Below are 17,423 nucleotides of genomic sequence, written 5' to 3' on the forward strand. Positions count from 1 at the left end.
CATCCTTAAAATTTCACACAGGAGTCTGTGAAGCTGGAGACGGAATCTTTGTTTTTGTTTTTGTTTTTGTTTTTTGCCAGTCCTGGGGCTTGGACTCAGGGCCTGAGCACTGTCCCTGGCTTCTTTTTGTTCAAGGCTAGCACTCTGCCACTTGAGCCACAGCACCACCTATGGCCATTTTCTATATATGTGATGCTGGGGAATCGAACCCAGGGCTTCATGTATACAAAGCAAGCACTCTTGCCACTAGGCCATATCCCCAGCCCTGGAGATGGAATCTTAAGTGGTGTTTGTGGCTCTTTACAATTTTATCACAGGCGTGGCCCATAGGATATGGTAAGCATGAAAGCAATGCCCCCCCCCAAGGTAATGTTGTTGTTCCGTGTTTAGTGCTTAAGAGTCTGTTTAGTTGCATGAGAGCGATTAAGAAAAACTCATTATGGCAAGGCTTTGCCTCTTCCCATCCCATAGGCCCCGGTTCAGAGATTTCACAAGCAGCGTATCAGCACTGCTCATCTGAATAACAGGTCCTCAGGTCCAAGTATGTGTGGATCGACAACCATACCCCTGCCCAAAAATGTCCCAGCCATCGAGGGTGAGGTACAGCAATCACATGCACAGCATATAGCCACACTCGTGAATTCTGAAAAACAAACGCTTCCGGCTTTATTTTATTGTCTTTATGAGGGGAAAGCCCACCGATGTGGGTGATCAGGAAGGGAACTGCTAAGGCCGATGCCGAAATCCCACGGGAGTCAAGGGGGCCCGCCCACCTCAAGCCATGGAAAGGTAATTTTTAGGGAGGGCCATATTTCTTTCTTCTTTTTGTTAGCGTGTATTACGCAGGGAGATTTGGGACTAGAATATACTTTGATCACATTGATAACCTCCCACCCCACCACATTACACTTTTTTTAAACCCCCCTGCCCCCTGACTCCCCTCTGAACTTTCTTTTTAAAAAGTTTAGATGGATTTCATTCTGAACTAGAATTATGTGATAATTCTATTGTATCCTATTTAGTTTTTTTTCCAGGAAACTTTATACTAATTTCCATGATGCTAACACTAACATTCTTGCCGGCAGTGTAAAATGATCCCATCACCCCACCCCCACCCTGCTCACCAACATTTTTGTTGCTTTCTTGATGAGTGACATTCTGATTGTGGTACTGGAATCCTGCTAGTGTTGTTTTCCTTTGCCTTCTTTGTGGCAAAGGATGCCAAACATCTCTTCATGAGTTTATTGGCCATTGTACCTTTTCTTCTGCAGACTTTTAATTCATTTAGGGGGGGTGAGGGTTGGTGTTTGTAAGTTTTGAGCCTTTTATATGTTCTGGATATTAGCCCCTTGTCAAATGCCTATCTGGGGAAGGGAAGATTTCTCTCGCATTCTAATAGGCTCACTTTAATAACTGTTTCTTTCACGTGCAGATGCCTTCTAATTTGTCAATTCTTACTTTTTTTTTTTTTTGGCCAGTCCTGGGGCTTGGGACTCAGGGCCTGAGCACTGTCCCTGGCTTCTTTTTGCTCAAGGCTAGCACTCTACCTCTTGAGCCACTTCGGGCTTTTTCTGTTTACGTGATGCTGAGGAATCGAACCCAGGGCTTCATGCATGCTAAGCAAGCACTCTACCACTGAGCCACATTCCCAGCCCAATTCTTACCCTTGAGCTAATGGGATCCTATTCTGAAAGTTGTAGACTATGTGTATATCTTGAAGTGTTTGCCCCTAGTAATTTCAAGGTTTGGGATCTTATGTAAAAGTCTTTGGCCCACTTTGAATTGACTCTTGTACAGGGTGAGCAGTAGGGGTCTCTTTTCATTCCTCTACATGTGAATCTTCAGTTTTCCCAACACTATTTGTTGATGAGGCTAAGCTGTGTTTCCTCCTCTCCCTCTTTTGTGGAGAATCAGATTAAGGTGCTTGTATTTCTGACATGCAATTTCATAGTCTACTGTTCTACGTATCTTGGATTGTTTCCTAATGAGCTGTTAAAAACCAGAGGAGTTATCCCAATAAAGAAGGGCAGTACTGAAGCAGGTGAAAGATGAACATTTCTGTATGGTCAAGCTACAAGGTTTGCTGTAAACATTCCTGGCTTACACTGACATGGGGAATTTTTATTATTTAGATACTCACATGGTATTTCCTCTTGTTCCAGACTACTATTCAAAATAACTAATTTATTCTTTGGGTATCAGTAATTGTCATCATTGCTAATAAGTAAAATTAGCATCTCCATTTTAGCAACTACTCTTTCCTGTTCAAGTAATTTTGTTGGCAAGACAGTACACATTATCGGTCTTATGTGAGATCTTACTTTTCTCATTAACTTACATCCACTCTGCTTAATGATTTTCAATATTCCATTTGAAGAAAATAAAATTACTCTTCTTTGGAGTCATGTTGCCATTCACTAGACATTAACTAGACTTCCTTTAAATTTTTTTCTTGCCAATGCTGTACAAGATACTGAGGCTATCACATAGCTACTCTGGCTATGCTCCTGGAACATCTAATGAGAAAGACAATGACAGCAGAGCAGGGCATTTTAATAGAGATATGCACACATCCCATGATAGAACTGAGAAAAGACATTTAAATCAAGACAGGAATGAGAAGGTTCCCAAGAAGAAAGGCTATTGATTTAAAGTCAGCAAGAAGTAGGGACAGTATATTGAATGTACAGAACTGCTCCAACAAAATACTACAAAGTATATGGTTAAAACAATCGGAGTTTATTCTATTCCTGTTCTGTAAATCAATCAGTCATCTACCAGAAGAATCTGCTCTCTTCTACCTATTGGTGGTTGCCAGCATGCCTCGATAGTCTTTGGTTAATAGATATATTACTCCAATGTCTCAACCTTCACAAGCCTTTCCTCCCTATATGTCTGGGTCTAGATCCAAATTTCCATCTTACAAAGAATATTGCACTTATCACCCAACCAAGCCCTGTACAATCTTTAAATAAGATCATAGTCCCAGGTTCCAGGTAGACCTAAATTTTAAGGGACAGCATTCAGCCATTATAGAGCACATTTCAAAAGCAAGAAGCAGTATGGATTAAGGAAGAACATCTTTGCTATATTTGAGCCACCACTGAAGCCTCCCAATGACTGGATTAAAAGCATGGAACTCTCATGAGAGACACCAGGCTGAAGCACTATTAGGAGCCTCACTGCAAAGGGACTGGTGTGCCAAACGCAGGAATTTGAATTTCATCATGAAATGTGTGGGTACCATTGAAGGATTTTAATTCTGGGAGTTACATTATCCCATTTGCATTTTAGAAAACCTGTCTGGAAGCACTGTGAATCAGATACGCCTGGAAGCACAGAGAGATTATTCAGGAAGTTCTTGAAATAATTCTGGCAAGAAATGATAAGAGCTTATCTTATGTGAGTGAAGGGAAACCAGAGAAGAGTTAGATAGAGAAAGGACTCAGGACCAAGAAAGTACTTATAAGACTTGGTGATTGGTTGCATATGAAGAATAAGGAGAGACAAGCAAGAATGGTTTTGAAGTTCTTGGCTTGAGTGATGAGATGCATTGGGATCATTAAAGTGGAAGAACATGCTTAGAGGTAAAAATGGAAGAACTTCGTACATATTTAATTTGAGATATCAATAAAGCTTCTAAATGGAGATCTTGTATTTTGGAAATCAATGGGAGTTCTAGCTGTAGACTGAAGATTTATCAGCATATAAGTCTTTGGGCCTCCCAGGTTGGATGTGTAAAGTAAGAAAGTCTGGGAAATGATACAATTTCAGAGGTGGGCAATGAATACTTAAAGAATGGCATTCTCAAGGAGACTGCTATTAGAGAAAAGAAGAAAAGCAAGGAGAGCATACCACTGTCCCAGAGGAGCAGAGTGCTCAAAATGTCCAATGGAAAGTAACAGAGAGCGGTAAAGAAATGTGTCCATTTGTTTTGGCTATTCATTGGTGACTTTAGCCGGAGCAGTATTGGGGTACGGGGGAATAGCGCAGGGTGAAACAAGAAGGGTCCCGAGAGCAACTTGAGTCAGCTTAGGAACCACAGGCTGTCATTTCAAGATGGTGAATTGTGAAATCAAAACTGTCAAGAAATCAGTAGCGGTGTGGGTTAGGAAGGATTTTTTTTTCTCTTGGCATTATAGATTTGAACACATTGTGATCCAACTCTTAGAAGACCTAGGTTCCACAGAGTGACCTTACTGGAAGGGAAGTCGGGGGACAGGAAGGAGTACGGACAAGGGGACAGTTGCTCCCATGCTCTTAAGGCAAGGGAGGGATTTCCCACACAACTGCTACTGCGCATGCTCTGTTAATGTAGAATCAAGGTCTTCCCTTGGATTTCCCTGTAATGGGAATTGTTTGCTCCCCACACTTCTCAAATCTGTTCCTCCTCTATTTAAGGCACTCCTCTTTCCTCTTGGGGAATGAATTCTTCCCCTCTGTGCTTTGCCTTCCTGAAGCTGTCAGTCAGAATGCCCTGCTCTCTCCTTTCAAAGGCCAGTTGTTCTTGCCTCCCAGGACTCTTGTCCTGAAGCCTTTAAACTGGTAAAAGAGTGTTGGTTTACTATTATTATTACTATTATTAAATATTATTTCCTATAAGTTAGCCTGGATCATTTTCTGCTAAGTGCTACCACCAGAGTCCAAATGATACCTCCTTTATTCCAAATTACTAACATTTATTACACTTAACTTGAAAATACAGACAAAATTAATATAATTTCCTGGAGATTGATCATTTGTGACAGTTTGGAAAAAAGGGGGAGAATTAAATAAGGGATTATGGTTGTGGCAAATGGATAAAAGCTCTCGTTTAAGAATCAAATAAAGGAGGTTAACAAGAAATGTTAATGGCATGTTTGTACAAAATTTTTGGCGAATGAAAGTCTGGGGGAATTATTTTTGAAACGTGATAGCGCCACATTGGCTGTTGATGGAAATGAAACAGATATGACAGATCCTTTCTTTGTAAGTTTATTAATGCAGCGGAAAATATGGTGACCCTCAGGTCAGAGTTGAAGGCTCGTGTCACTTATGTCGCCTAGAAGTTAATATTGCTCACTAATCTCCAGTGTTCTTGCTCAGAAAATTCTGATAATGAGTTTCAGGGTACTTTGCTACACAGCAATATTGCAGCAGTAGCTGATAAGGTAGGTACTATGGTTTGAATATATCCCCCAAGGCAGAACTCAGATATGCTGCTGTTCTAGAACTTCCACAAGGTGGTGATGGTCCTTTCTTATTCTGTGGTGTCCCCAAAAAAGACAGAAAGCATTGATAGTTTCTAGGGACCCTGATTAGTTCCTATGAAAGAAGATTGTTAGAAAAATCCAAGTCCCTGAGCCTCTCTAGCTTCCTGTCTCATCCTGTAGTCTCTTCTGCCATTGTGAAAGAAGACAAAATGGAGAAAGGGGCTGGATGCATGGCTTAAGTGGTAAAGTGCCTGCCTGTCAACTATAAACCCCTGAGTACAATCCCTAGTACTCTCAAAACAGGAAGGAAGGGAGAGAGGGAGGGAGGGAGGGAGGGACCAAGGGACAGAGGGACAGAGGGAGGGATAGGAGAAAAGAGGGGTTGGGAGTAGAGGAAGGGAGGGAGGGAACCAAGTCACCAGGTTCCAGCATTTTGGTAGAAAAATGGATAACAAATTAAGACACAGGTTATAAAACAGAATTCAGCAAGATCATTCAGGGATAAATGAGGTTATGGGAAAGCTAAATAAAACTGAATTTCTGGCGTTTAGAGCTGTGGAGGAGGAGCCACCCAAGATAAAGTGGGCAGAAAACAGAAGGGAATTAATAGACTATGGGTCACGGAGGGCAAGAGAAGCATGTATTTCAGATAAGAAACATGCACATGTTGCTAAAAGATCAGCTGAGACGAAGGCAGAAAGTTTTTTGGATCCCTTTAAATCAAATCAAGGTCTGTAGCACGCTATCAAGGAGCATCTAGAGCTCAAATTTGGATTTTGAAAGTCACACAGTGAGCAACTCATTAACCTAGGGTACAGGAGGCTTAAAGCTATAAGAGCAGAGAGTGGAAGAAGAATTTGGGTTTATTAAGATCTGCATATCAGCACATGGTTTAAGTGTCGAAAATTATTAATATCAAAAATACCCTACCTTGTTTGTTCTGTGGCAGAAAGATTGGATAGCTCTGAATTCACTGTTAATTAAAGCAAGGATGTCCTCCAGTTCAATTCTCTTGAGGCAAGTAATGGCCATAGCATCTTTCATTGAAATTAAATCTCCTTGGTGTAGGTTAATTGTAGACATTATTCATTATGTAGCTGGGAGCTCCACAGAGAACTTGATGTCCCATTAAGATCAGATAGGCAGACTGGAGTTTGGCTTTTCTTTACTCTTTATGAAATGAGAAGGCAAATAGGATCAGGATCCCAAAGTGCCTCACTGAGACATTTAGGCTGGTGACAGAGACAAGGATGCAGACCAAGGATTGTACAGCCATTCCTCCCCCAGCAGCTATTTGCACAGTGACTCGGAAACAGGTGATGTACAAGGAAGGCTGCTTTGTCTATTCCTCATTATTTGATTAGCCAGGCACAGAACTGCCAGGGCGAATCTTCTCCACCTGTGATGGAATTGTTCTCAGGTGGGAAGAGGAGCGCAGTCCTTCTGTCCTTTATCTCTGTGTTGATTCCTTTGTCCACCATTCCAAGATAACAAGGTCAAAGAATGCAGTAACTCCACCTAGCACTGAATAGCTAATGGCTCTAGACAATGAATTTTTATTAACTAGAATGTATTTTTTAACTAGAATACAGTTTTAGCATGTATTAGTTGTACAAAGGGATTTCATTGTAGTATTTCTATACTGTCTTTCGAGAAAATTCACTCGCTGTATTACTCTTTATTGTCCCCTCTCGTGTGTGTGTGTGTGTGCGTGTGTGTGTGTGTGTGTGTGTATGAGAATCTCACTCACTGACTTCACTGCCCAGATTGGCTTTGAACTACAACCCTGAAGTCTCAGCCTCCTTCCTAAGTAGCTAGGATTACAAGCTTTAGCCACCAACAGGCTCCCCTTCCCCATTTAGACAGTTTTAACATCTATTCTTATATATGCATGCCAAGTAGCTCCTTCCTGCTCATACCCTTGTTCCCTCTCTGTTGCTTTCCTACACCAACAATCCATTTTACACCCAGGTCAGTCTTCTTTTCATTTATTCTAAATTTATTCTAAATTCTGAATATAAGAAAAAACATGCACTCTTTTTATTTTACTTAATGTGATGTCTCCAGTTCCATCCATTTTTTTTCTTGCAAATGACATAATTTCATTCTTCTATATGGCTGAATAACACTACACACACACACACACACACACACACACACACACTGTGTGGAACGCCTTCAGGGACGACACTAGGAAGATTCTCTAAATGAATGCACTATAAACATGGACTGTAGGAGATTTACACCTTCATTTTTATTCTTGACAGAAAGGAACTGCAGGACCAACCTAACAGAAGAGACAGCATCGCTAGTCGCCATTTTGAATGGCCTAGAAGACTATAGTTTTATAAAGCGTGTGTTTATTTGGAGTGAGTTAGAAAGCGTGAGGATGCTGGCAGAGGTGCAGGTGACCAGCGCCTCCCTTCCCTGCCCAGCACCGGCCTTCCGTTGACCCCAGCCTGACATTCATGGATGTCTACTGGACTGGCCTCATTCCCAGCACTTCCGTTCTCTGTTCAGACTTCCCAACTCTCTTTTGTTTGTCTTACTTTTCTCTCTTATAGCATCTGAGTTCTAGTCTAGAGTTTTCCAGAAGTGTGAGACCCTCAAAAACATGAAATGTATCTATCAATCTTATTTATATTTGGATTCTGGATCTCTGCTCAAAGGAAGCACTTCGCTGATTAAATAAATACATGGATAGTGACAGTATTTCTTAATTGTCTCTGTACGATTTAGGGATTCTTTTAGGTCTAACCTCACTTTTTATACTGTAATTTCCTTCACCGTTCCTTTCATTTGAAATGTCCATTTTTTCTTCAGACTTACACAGACAATATTTTCTTGTCCACAGAGGAGCTGTTAGGAGATGTCAATTGAATTAGAAATATCGGGCCTTTCCCTGATTTGAATGGCTATAAAAGCATAGTTTATTACCACAACATTAAGATACTTAATTAGAGACTATCATACTCACTTACAGCTTTTGACTGAATTTGTCCTGTCGCCTCAAATGGATTGAAATCTCCTTAGGGGAAATAAAAGCAAAACCTTTATGTATTCATGATGCCTGATTTAGTGACTCAGTATTTTACAGCAGGAAAGAAACAAGTTGTTTGATCTCGATATCTCTCTCATTCTCTGTCTCTGTCTCTGTCTCTGTCTCTGTCTCTCTGTCTCTCTGTCTCTGTCTCTCTCTCTCTCTCTCTCTCTCTCTCTCTCTCTCTCTCTCTCTCTCTCTCTCTCTCTCTTTAAATTGTAACCAACCCAAAGATCCTGGCCCCAAGGAAACGGATTCATTGTCAAGAGTAGAATACTCTACATTCTCTCAGACACAAAGCAAAAGGGCAGCACAGCAGAAGATTGTCAGAATCTATAAGCAGATGAGTCTCAGAATCTATGAGAATACTGGAGGAGTCTATGACTTGGCCTCCTGTTGAGCTTCTGTTTCTCTAATAGGAGCTGAAAAGCCTCAACAGCCCAGCTCCATGTATAGCTCTCAACTCCCAACGCCTGCCAACCAACACTTTCTCATAGAGGACAGGCTCTACTCTGGCATAAACCAAGTGCAAGCAGCTCATGCCTGTAATCCTAGTAGGCTGAGATGTAAGAACTGTGTTTCAGAGCCAACCCAGGCAGGAAAGTCTATGAGACTGTTATTTTCAATTAACCTCTAAAAAGCCAGAAGTGGAACTGTGACTCAAATGGTAGAGCACTAGCCTTGAGCAGAAAAAAGTTCTGAGAGAGCACCCAGATCCTGAGTTCAAAGCTCAGGACTGGCACAAGCAACAACAACTTTCTACTTAACCATGAATGATCTCAACAGGTCAGAAAATTGAGGGGCTGCTTTCTGAAAGTTCTAAAATCAGCATTTTTGAGATTTACTGTGGATATGGAATCATACCAAAAATAATCATTTTTAAAAAGTCATTTGTAATTGTTCAGCTGGTACATTTTAAGCGTCATGCAGTGTTTCACTTGCATTATTTCACTTAAGCTTTAGCACAACGGTTTGAGGAAGATGTTCCAGTAGCAGCTGAAGAAGGAGCCTTTCCAACCTCTCCTGTTTCCCATTCTCCCTATGACCTTCTCTATCACCGTGATGGCTGGTGACTCTCTACTCTTCATCAAGATGTATAAAAAGACCTTGCCATTTCTACTAAAGACTCTATTTCTATTAAGACTCTATTAAATACATGGGTAACCTGTTCTCTAATCCGTCTTTTGTCAGTCCAATTTATAGAGCCAGCTAGAGGACCTAGAGAGGGAATCGGAAAGGGAATTCTTTCCCTGTACCATGCATAAACTAAGCTTATGCACAAGCTCATGCACATATGCACATGGATTTCTAGAGAGATCTTTACTTCCCATCAGCTTCTTGAAAAGGAGTCTGTGGCCCTCAGGGTGGCCAAAGGAGATGAATTATTAGGAAGAGTAATTATTGTGAAGGGAGCAGGTATTTCTGAATTGCTCTGTTTACCTCTGCTAGCTCAGTTTAGTAATATAGTTTAAAAGCTACGTGTTCTTAACAGTTTGCTGTGGCTTGTCTTGTTTGATGACACTTCTTGCCTCTGTTACTCACCTCTCTCCCCTTTGCAATGTCAACACAGAAGCCACCTGGCTTTCCAGGGATTCGGTGAGATCCACACAAAACAGTATCATCAAACATGTGGGAAGGCATTTGCTGCACCAAATGATTCTAGTCCACTGGGGAATTAGAGTCCAAATGTTCAAATTGTATTTGACAAAAGAGGGAGTTTGGGATCATTGTGTTTTCTTGTGTCTTTGTTGTTGTTGTTTTTCCTGAGCCAATATGGGGGCTTGAAATCAGGGCTCTTCCTTGACTTTTTCCATTCTAAGCTGTTACTCTACTACTTGAGCCATACTTCTATTTCCAGCTTTTAATAGGTTAATTGGAGATAAGAGTTTCTCACATTTGTCCTCCCAGGCTGTCTTTGAACCACCATCCTCAGTTCTCAGCCTACTGAGTAGCTAGGATTACAGGTGTGAGCCACCAGCACCCAGCTTTGCTACTTCTTAAGAGTCCCCTTTGAACCTCCTGGGTTTTGTCCAGTCCTGTTTATAGCAGAAGTCAATGAACTACCAAGCTAGGCTCTCCTTTGTTTCTAGAAAGTGTTGAACAGAAGAACTGGATTAGGTGAAAGGATACTGATCATTCCTCATAAGCCTTTTGTTCAAGCAGCCATTTCAACTGGAAACACACATGAGAACCTCCTGGTGCCCTGTTTGAAACAGTGCTCCTTCCTCTTCAGTCCTGAGGATTTGCTTCAGCAGCACATTGAAAGAGAGAACCCACTTTCTCAGTGTCTTTGGAGGGGAAGGGGCAGGGAGAGTTCTCTTCGTAGGCCGTGCTCATTTGGGGGGTTGAGCCACCTCTCCTGACAGACCTGAACTGACAGGAGCTGGGGGCTCCCAGCATGAACAGTTAGGACAAAGATTTTCCATGGAAGGAAAAGCCTGAATGGAGTAGGGTTTAGGAGACTTTTTATTCTTTACCCTTCTCTTGAGGATGAGTAGTCTTTCACCTCATACTTATTCTAAGACTCTTTATCTCTGGCACCTAAAGGCTAGACTCAGCTGTCACAAGGCCATAGATGAGGGATTTCTTGAAATTCCTGGAGGACTGCCCTAATGTCACCAAAGACTTGTGATGCCACCACAGAAGCCAACCTTGTCATGCCACACTTCTAACGTGGCCACGGTATTCATTACAGCCTGCGAGAGAGAGGAGTGAATGAGAGAGAGAGAAAGATGATAGATATACAGACCGAAAGATGACAGATAAATGAAATAGATACTGATAGATATTACTATAGGTAGAGCGTGACAAATTAGGGATAGATGGAGGATCTGTAGATGGCAGGTGAGGTTGAGATTGGTAGATGACAGATACATAAATTGAGGGATGATATATAGACAATAAAGGTAGATTTAATTTTCTCTCTTTTCTAGAGTTACAGTTAATAGTAAGAGCTCAAGCATGTGTCTTCATTAAATCAGTTCAACAGGAGTTGCAGATATCCATCCTCGAGTAGTTACTTAATCTCTGAGCCTGTCTCCTAAACTGTAAAAGATTAAGCATGTTTACCCTGCATTCTCACTGCCAGACCAGGCTTTAAATCTTTGCTGGTGATTTTGAGAGTAGACATATCAAAGAAATGGGTTAGCCAGGGAACGGTTCCCAATGCACTTAATGACAGATTCACTTTCAGCTACCTTTAGCTGCTGTGTTACTTATCTATAATTCACAAAGAATTCATAAATCTACAGAGTGTGCTAAGAAAATCCTTATGTTCTGGGGCCTGAGCCACTTAAAATGGTTTTTGCCCATCAGTACTGCTATCTATATATTGCCACCAAGAAGGGCAAACTCCTAGTTTCCAAATAGAAGCAAGAGGGACGATCTGATTGTTTATAGGAAATGTCTCTTCTCTTCACAAAAGAAAAAAGAGAAAGATGAATGAGAAAGGGAAAAAGGGAAGGGGAAGAGGACCCCCAAACACACACACACACACACACACACACACACACACACACACACACACATTCTGCAGTTCAGTTCAGTTCAGTTTTGTTCAGTTTGCAACCTCACATTTAGAAGTTATTAAGCTCCCTCATAATGGCCTCTAGCTAAAGATTAAGACATGTACTTCTCACTCTAAGCCACCGAGTACTTGTGCTTTTAAAGTGTTCCATTTGTCTGAGCCAATGAAGACTAAAAATTTTTGCCATTAGGTGAGGGAGGAAAGAGGAGAGGTGGGGAGCCATTTTTAGGGCGTATGAGTCTCTCCTGGACCCACAGTGGGACTGGGGGACTCCATTCAAAGCTGTGTCTTCCACTCTTTTTTCTTTTTCTTTCCTCTTTGCAGCACTCAGATTTGAGCTAGCACTTGCTAAGCTGGTGTGATACTGCTGAGCCATACCTCCAGCCCTGTTTTGTGCTGGTTATGTTTATTGCAAGGCCTCATGGTCTACCCAGACCCTGTGGGCCTGGAGCTGCAATCTGCCTACTTTTAAGCTTCCCATTGTTACTGAGAACATGAGCCTTGGCCACCCACTGCATCTGGCTTCTTTCTGGGGAGATGGAATCTCAAGACTTTTCTCTCCAGGCTGACCTGGTACCATGAACCTTCTAATATCAGCCTCCCATGTCATCTGAGATGTCAGGCAGGAACCACTGCACCCAACTATGGGTTCAGAAGGGGTCTCTCAAACTTTCATGCCCAAGCTGGCCTCAAACCATCATCCTCCCCTTCTAGACCTCCTGAGAAGCTAAGATTACAGTCATTAGCCACTGGAGCCAGTCGACTGATTACTAATAAGGCGAGAGCTTTGCAGTTAACGGGTATTAACCAATCAATCTGAACTTTTTTCTTCTTGGTTCTTGAGTTGGTGGATAATTTAACCTCTACTGATAAAGCAAATAAATGAAAACAAACTTTGCAAGTTACACTAACACTTTCAACTATGTGGTGGGGGGAAGGGATGTGGAAGTAAGCACAAGGACTTCGGAGAATTTCATGATATCCTTTTCGTGGAAGCCTTTTAACTTCCAGTTGCTGAACTTTGAGCTGATCTTATTATCTTCCATTGCTTCTTGGCAAACCTGATTTCTTGGCTGTAGCCTTGTAACAAGGAAGACATGCTGTTCTCTTGGCTTTATGAAACCTACCAGCTTTTCTTAGCAGGTGTCCAGTATTTTCGGTTATTCTTATCTAACTTATGTAATTATCTAACCTAGTCTAAACCTGGACTACAGGAACACCGAGTTAAATAAATTAATATGACACCACTGTTTTCTGACTTGCATGAATAACATCATTATTGTTTTCAACAGACAAGAATCGTTAAGCTCCCTCCCCCGCCCCCCAGCTAGCAGTATATGTATAGAAATAGTGCATTTATACCAGTAATAACAGGACAAACCAGTGCATAGAAACTACAGCACCAAGGAGAAAGATGAACACCCTGTGGAAGTTATTTAAAAATAGAAAAGAGGGAGCCTGGAAGATGGGTGGATTTTTGAAGATGAGGAGGGCTGACGTAAGGGTGAGGTATGATAAACACAGGTGCTGTAGGAAGACAGGGAAAACCTGGAAGAAACAGAAACAGAAAGGAAATATACAATGGGATACTGGAGAAGTAGTTTAGAGAAGCTGGAGGGAGTCAAGATGGAGGAATGGGAAAATAGTCAACCCATTAATATGAATAATGCACTTAAAAGGATAAACTGGTTGACAGGAGAAAATAAATTTGATTTACCGATTTCCTATGACAGTAGATCAGGAAAGTAGCATTAAACCAAAAGATAAAATGTTTTTTTTTTCAAAACCTAAACCTTACCATATTTAACTTGGCCTTATTTTGACATTTTGCAATCTGGATTAAAATTGTGTTTAGTGTATTAACAAGATTAATATGCTATTTAATGTGTAGGCAAAGAAGTAAGATTCTTGAATACCGACATGGGAAAGATCTTTAGAAATCATGTAACCCATGTTGTGTAGAAATCATTTTGCCATTGATTTAATTTGGGCCCCAAAAGATCAAGTAATTAGCCTATTGCCAACAAAATAACATTAAAACACATTTTTGTAATCATTCTGGTCCATTGTTTTTATCTGTGCGATTTATCCTTTTAAAAAAAATGTCTAGCCAGGCAAGATGGCTCAAGCCTATAACCCTAGCTACATGGGAAACAGAGATCAGGGTATTGTAGTTCAAGGCCAGCCCAGACAAAAAGTTGTAGAGATTCCATCTCAATCAATAGCTGCACACAGTGGCATGCACCTGTCTTCCAATGATTTGAGGAAGCACAACCAGGAGGATCACAGTCCAGGGCAGTCCAGACACAAAGCATAAAAGTTAATAAACCAGATGCCTTTGGCTCTCAGCTATCATCCTAGCTACTCAGGAGGCTGAGATCTGAGAATCAGAATTCCAAGCCAGCCTTGGCAGACAAATACCCAATACTCTTATCTCCAGTAAATTAGCAAAAGTACATAACTGAAGATATGGCTCAAGTGGTAGAGTGCCAGGAGTAGTTTTTATCTTGTCAAAAGATGCTCACTACCACTGCATAGGTGTGTATCTAGGTTCCTCGATTTTCCTGCAGGATTTTAATTTATTTAACTATATTTTTTACAACTTAATTCTAAATCCATTCAGGGTTTATTTTGGAACTTGTATAAAATAAAGGTCTTGTTTCCTTTCCTTCCAGATATACCAATTCCCCTTGTATTATTAACTAAGCCAACCTTTTCCCACCAAATGTGAACTCTTCATCATACATTAAGTCCACATTTATATTTTGATTTATTTCTTGGCAATGTCTAGGTCAGATATTTTTATCTAGTCAGCCTGGTTTCAATACTTACTAATTTAATCACAACCTTGCAGGATTTTCTGATTTCTGATTAATCAGATTAACGATTTTCTAGACAGCAGTGGGGTGCAAACAGAACCCAATACACCAAAATAATATTTGTGCACCTTTTTTTAAAACACCTGTCTTCCCAATTTTTGCCTCCATAGATACGGGAAGACAAGTGTGGATGTGCTTATATGTGCTAATAAAAAAAATAGCAGCTCAGTGTCGTCTTCATTCTTCCATGCCGTATTAATGGTGCTGTCTCTTTGATCCCCAGGCTGGCTCTTCAGAAGATTGGTTCCTGACTGTGTGTTCACGCTGAGTGCTCACTGCTGCCCACTGCAGAAACCACTGGAGGGAGCGCTCAGCGGTGTTCTGAGAGAGGAGTTCCATGGGAACTGTTCCCGATCCCCTGAGATCCACTAAAACTTCCCTGATTGCCTCTGCTGGGAAGGAACGGGCTGGAGGAGAGTTCCAAGCTGTCCCATCTCAACAGGGTAAGAACGCCAATGGCCTTGCTGGCACTGCAGCAGAACCAAACCTCAGCCTGGGCTCAGCCCCGCAGGTCCTGATGCAAACTTGTGAGCATGAGCCCTCCCAGCCAGACATGTCTTCTGGTTTGTTCAACCAGCTGGAGAAAGCGTCTCTCACCTGCAACTCTCCTGGTGATCCCCAGCTACCCGGAAGCAGCGAGCCCAGCGCCCCATCGCCAACATCTGCAGTAGGAAAAGATTTTAGACACTCATCCTTCACCATGCCAGCCAATCAGCACACCTGCCAGGCCATCCTAGGGGATCAGCCCACTGCCAGTAGCTCACTGGTCTCTAAAGATGCCTCCATGAAATCCCAGGGCACAGCTGCCCAGCAACCAGAGAGCAACAGTGCAACATGGCCACAAAGCAACAGGGCGCAAGCTGAGGACTCTAGTCACCCTGCAGGTGACACCTGTGACAACAGCAAAGATGAAGTGTCTTGTGATTTTCCTTCTCCAGATAAACTCCAGGAAATGGTGCACCCTCCGAGTGCACCAGCCCAGGCGTTGAGTCCCTCATCCTCTCCGGCAGGTGCATCAGAAGGGGAAAGGCAAGCCTCTGTTTCCATGATGATACCCTGTAACTCTGCAGCAGGAGAAGGCGAATGCACAGAGACCCCAAAGCCCTCTGCCACCATCTCCCAGAGCAAAGGCCTCGCATCTGAGACATCTCCGCCATCACAGCTCACTAGGGGAGAGTTACCGTGTCTTCTGGGTTCTAAGACTGTGCCCACGCAGCATCAAGTGTCAAAGTTTAGAGAAGCCAGTACGATGACCACCCAAGCTGATCATGAGATCGAGGAAGTCCCTGGCAGGGCTCGGCAAGATGCTGAGGTACAGGCTGTGGCAGTGGTGGAGAGCAGGTCGGTCTCTACCAGCCCCAGCATCCTCACCGTCTTCTTAAAGGAAATCCCGGCCCCGGAGCATTTGGAGCCACAGGAGCAGCTGAGCGTCATCTGCCATGGCAGTGGTAGCGGGAGCCACATGTTGGAGCTGTGTAACAGTGCATTGGCCCCCCAGGTGTTAGGGCAGTGCCCTGGCACCCAGCCATGGGTGCCCATCCATGCAGCTGTGTCTGTAGGTTTCCAAGGAAACCATAATCCAGTGAGCCAATCAGGGGACATCTTCAGAGCCCCACCCATCAGTGTGGCCTCTAGTCCCACCCAGGATGGGTGCAATCAAGATGGGCCATCAGCAGGCGTGACTCCAGCAGGGCAAGACCGAACCTCCACACGGCTTTCAGGGACTCATTCCGCCTCGCAGAAAGCTAGCCGGGTTGACCAGATGTCCCTCAGTGCCGGTGTTCAAACGTGTGAACCCAAGGCACCTGTGCTTGGAGTGGAACCCACAAGTGACCACAAAGCAGAACCACCTTGCCAACCATCTGTATCCTGTAGTCCCACCAGCGAAGGTGGCCATGCCAGGAGCTTGGACCCCATCATGAAAGGAGGTGCAAAGGAAGGGACCCCCGCCTCTCCTCAGCTAGTAAGAGAGCAGGAGTCTGCAGACATGAGTATTCCAGAGGCCAAAACCCTACTGCTCACTCCCAAATCTCAAGAAAGCACAGGCCCAGGGTCAGCTGCTCCTAAGAAAGAACCCTCCCCAATAAGAAAGACCCAGGAGAACATCTCAGAAGACAACAGACAGAGCAAGCCAGCCGCGAGCCTGAGCCTGCCCCCCGACTCCTTGGGGGACTCCAGCCCAGGGTCTGGCAAAAGGACCCCTTCTCGGTCAGTGAAAGCCAGTCCACGCAGGGGCAGCCGGGTGAGTGAGTTCCTCAAGGAGCTGAGCGTGACGGCAGCGGCCGCGCAGGTGGGACTCACCCCGGGAGAGAAGAAGAAGCAGCTGGACGCCAAGGCGCAGCTGAAGCAGTCCAAGCGTGTGAAGGACGTGGTGTGGGACGAGCAGGGCATGACCTGGGAGGTGTACGGTGCTTCTTTGGACCCAGAGTCCCTGGGCATCGCCATCCAGAATCATTTACAAAGGCAAATTAGGGAACATGAGAAATTAATCAAAACACAGAGTGACCAGACCCGAAGATCCATTTCCTCGGATACTTCTTCTTCAAATAAAAAGCTCAAGGGAAGGCAGCACAGTGTCCTCCAGTCCATGCTGCAGAATTTCCGGCGCCCCAACTGCTGTGTCCGCCCAGCCCCTTCTTCTGTGCTGGACTAAAAAGGCGACTTGTGTGGGGAGGGGAGAGAGGGTCCATGCACAGGTTTATGATATTCTTAGGTGTCTGTCAAAGCTGACTTCCTTTGACTTTTCCTGAGGAGCCAGGAAGATGAAGCAAGTATTACCTATAAGA

At 43.2% G+C, this 17,423-nt stretch overlaps 1 protein-coding gene across 1 annotated transcript; it reads left to right on the forward strand.

Moving 5' to 3' along the window:
- The first annotated feature begins 12,727 nt into the window (after window positions 1-12,727).
- Gprin3 (GPRIN family member 3) lies at window positions 12,728-17,391 on the forward strand. The gene is made up of 2 exons (XM_048333847.1): window positions 12,728-12,901; window positions 14,861-17,391. Exon 2 carries the CDS (start codon window positions 14,975-14,977, stop codon window positions 17,288-17,290), a length of 2,316 nt encoding a protein of 771 aa, XP_048189804.1. The 5' UTR covers window positions 12,728-12,901; window positions 14,861-14,974; the 3' UTR covers window positions 17,291-17,391.
- The last annotated feature ends 32 nt before the right edge of the window (window positions 17,392-17,423 follow it).

Source organism: Perognathus longimembris, chromosome 24 (assembly GCF_023159225.1).
Source record: "Perognathus longimembris pacificus isolate PPM17 chromosome 24, ASM2315922v1, whole genome shotgun sequence".
NCBI classification, from domain to species: Eukaryota; Metazoa; Chordata; class Mammalia; order Rodentia; family Heteromyidae; genus Perognathus; species Perognathus longimembris.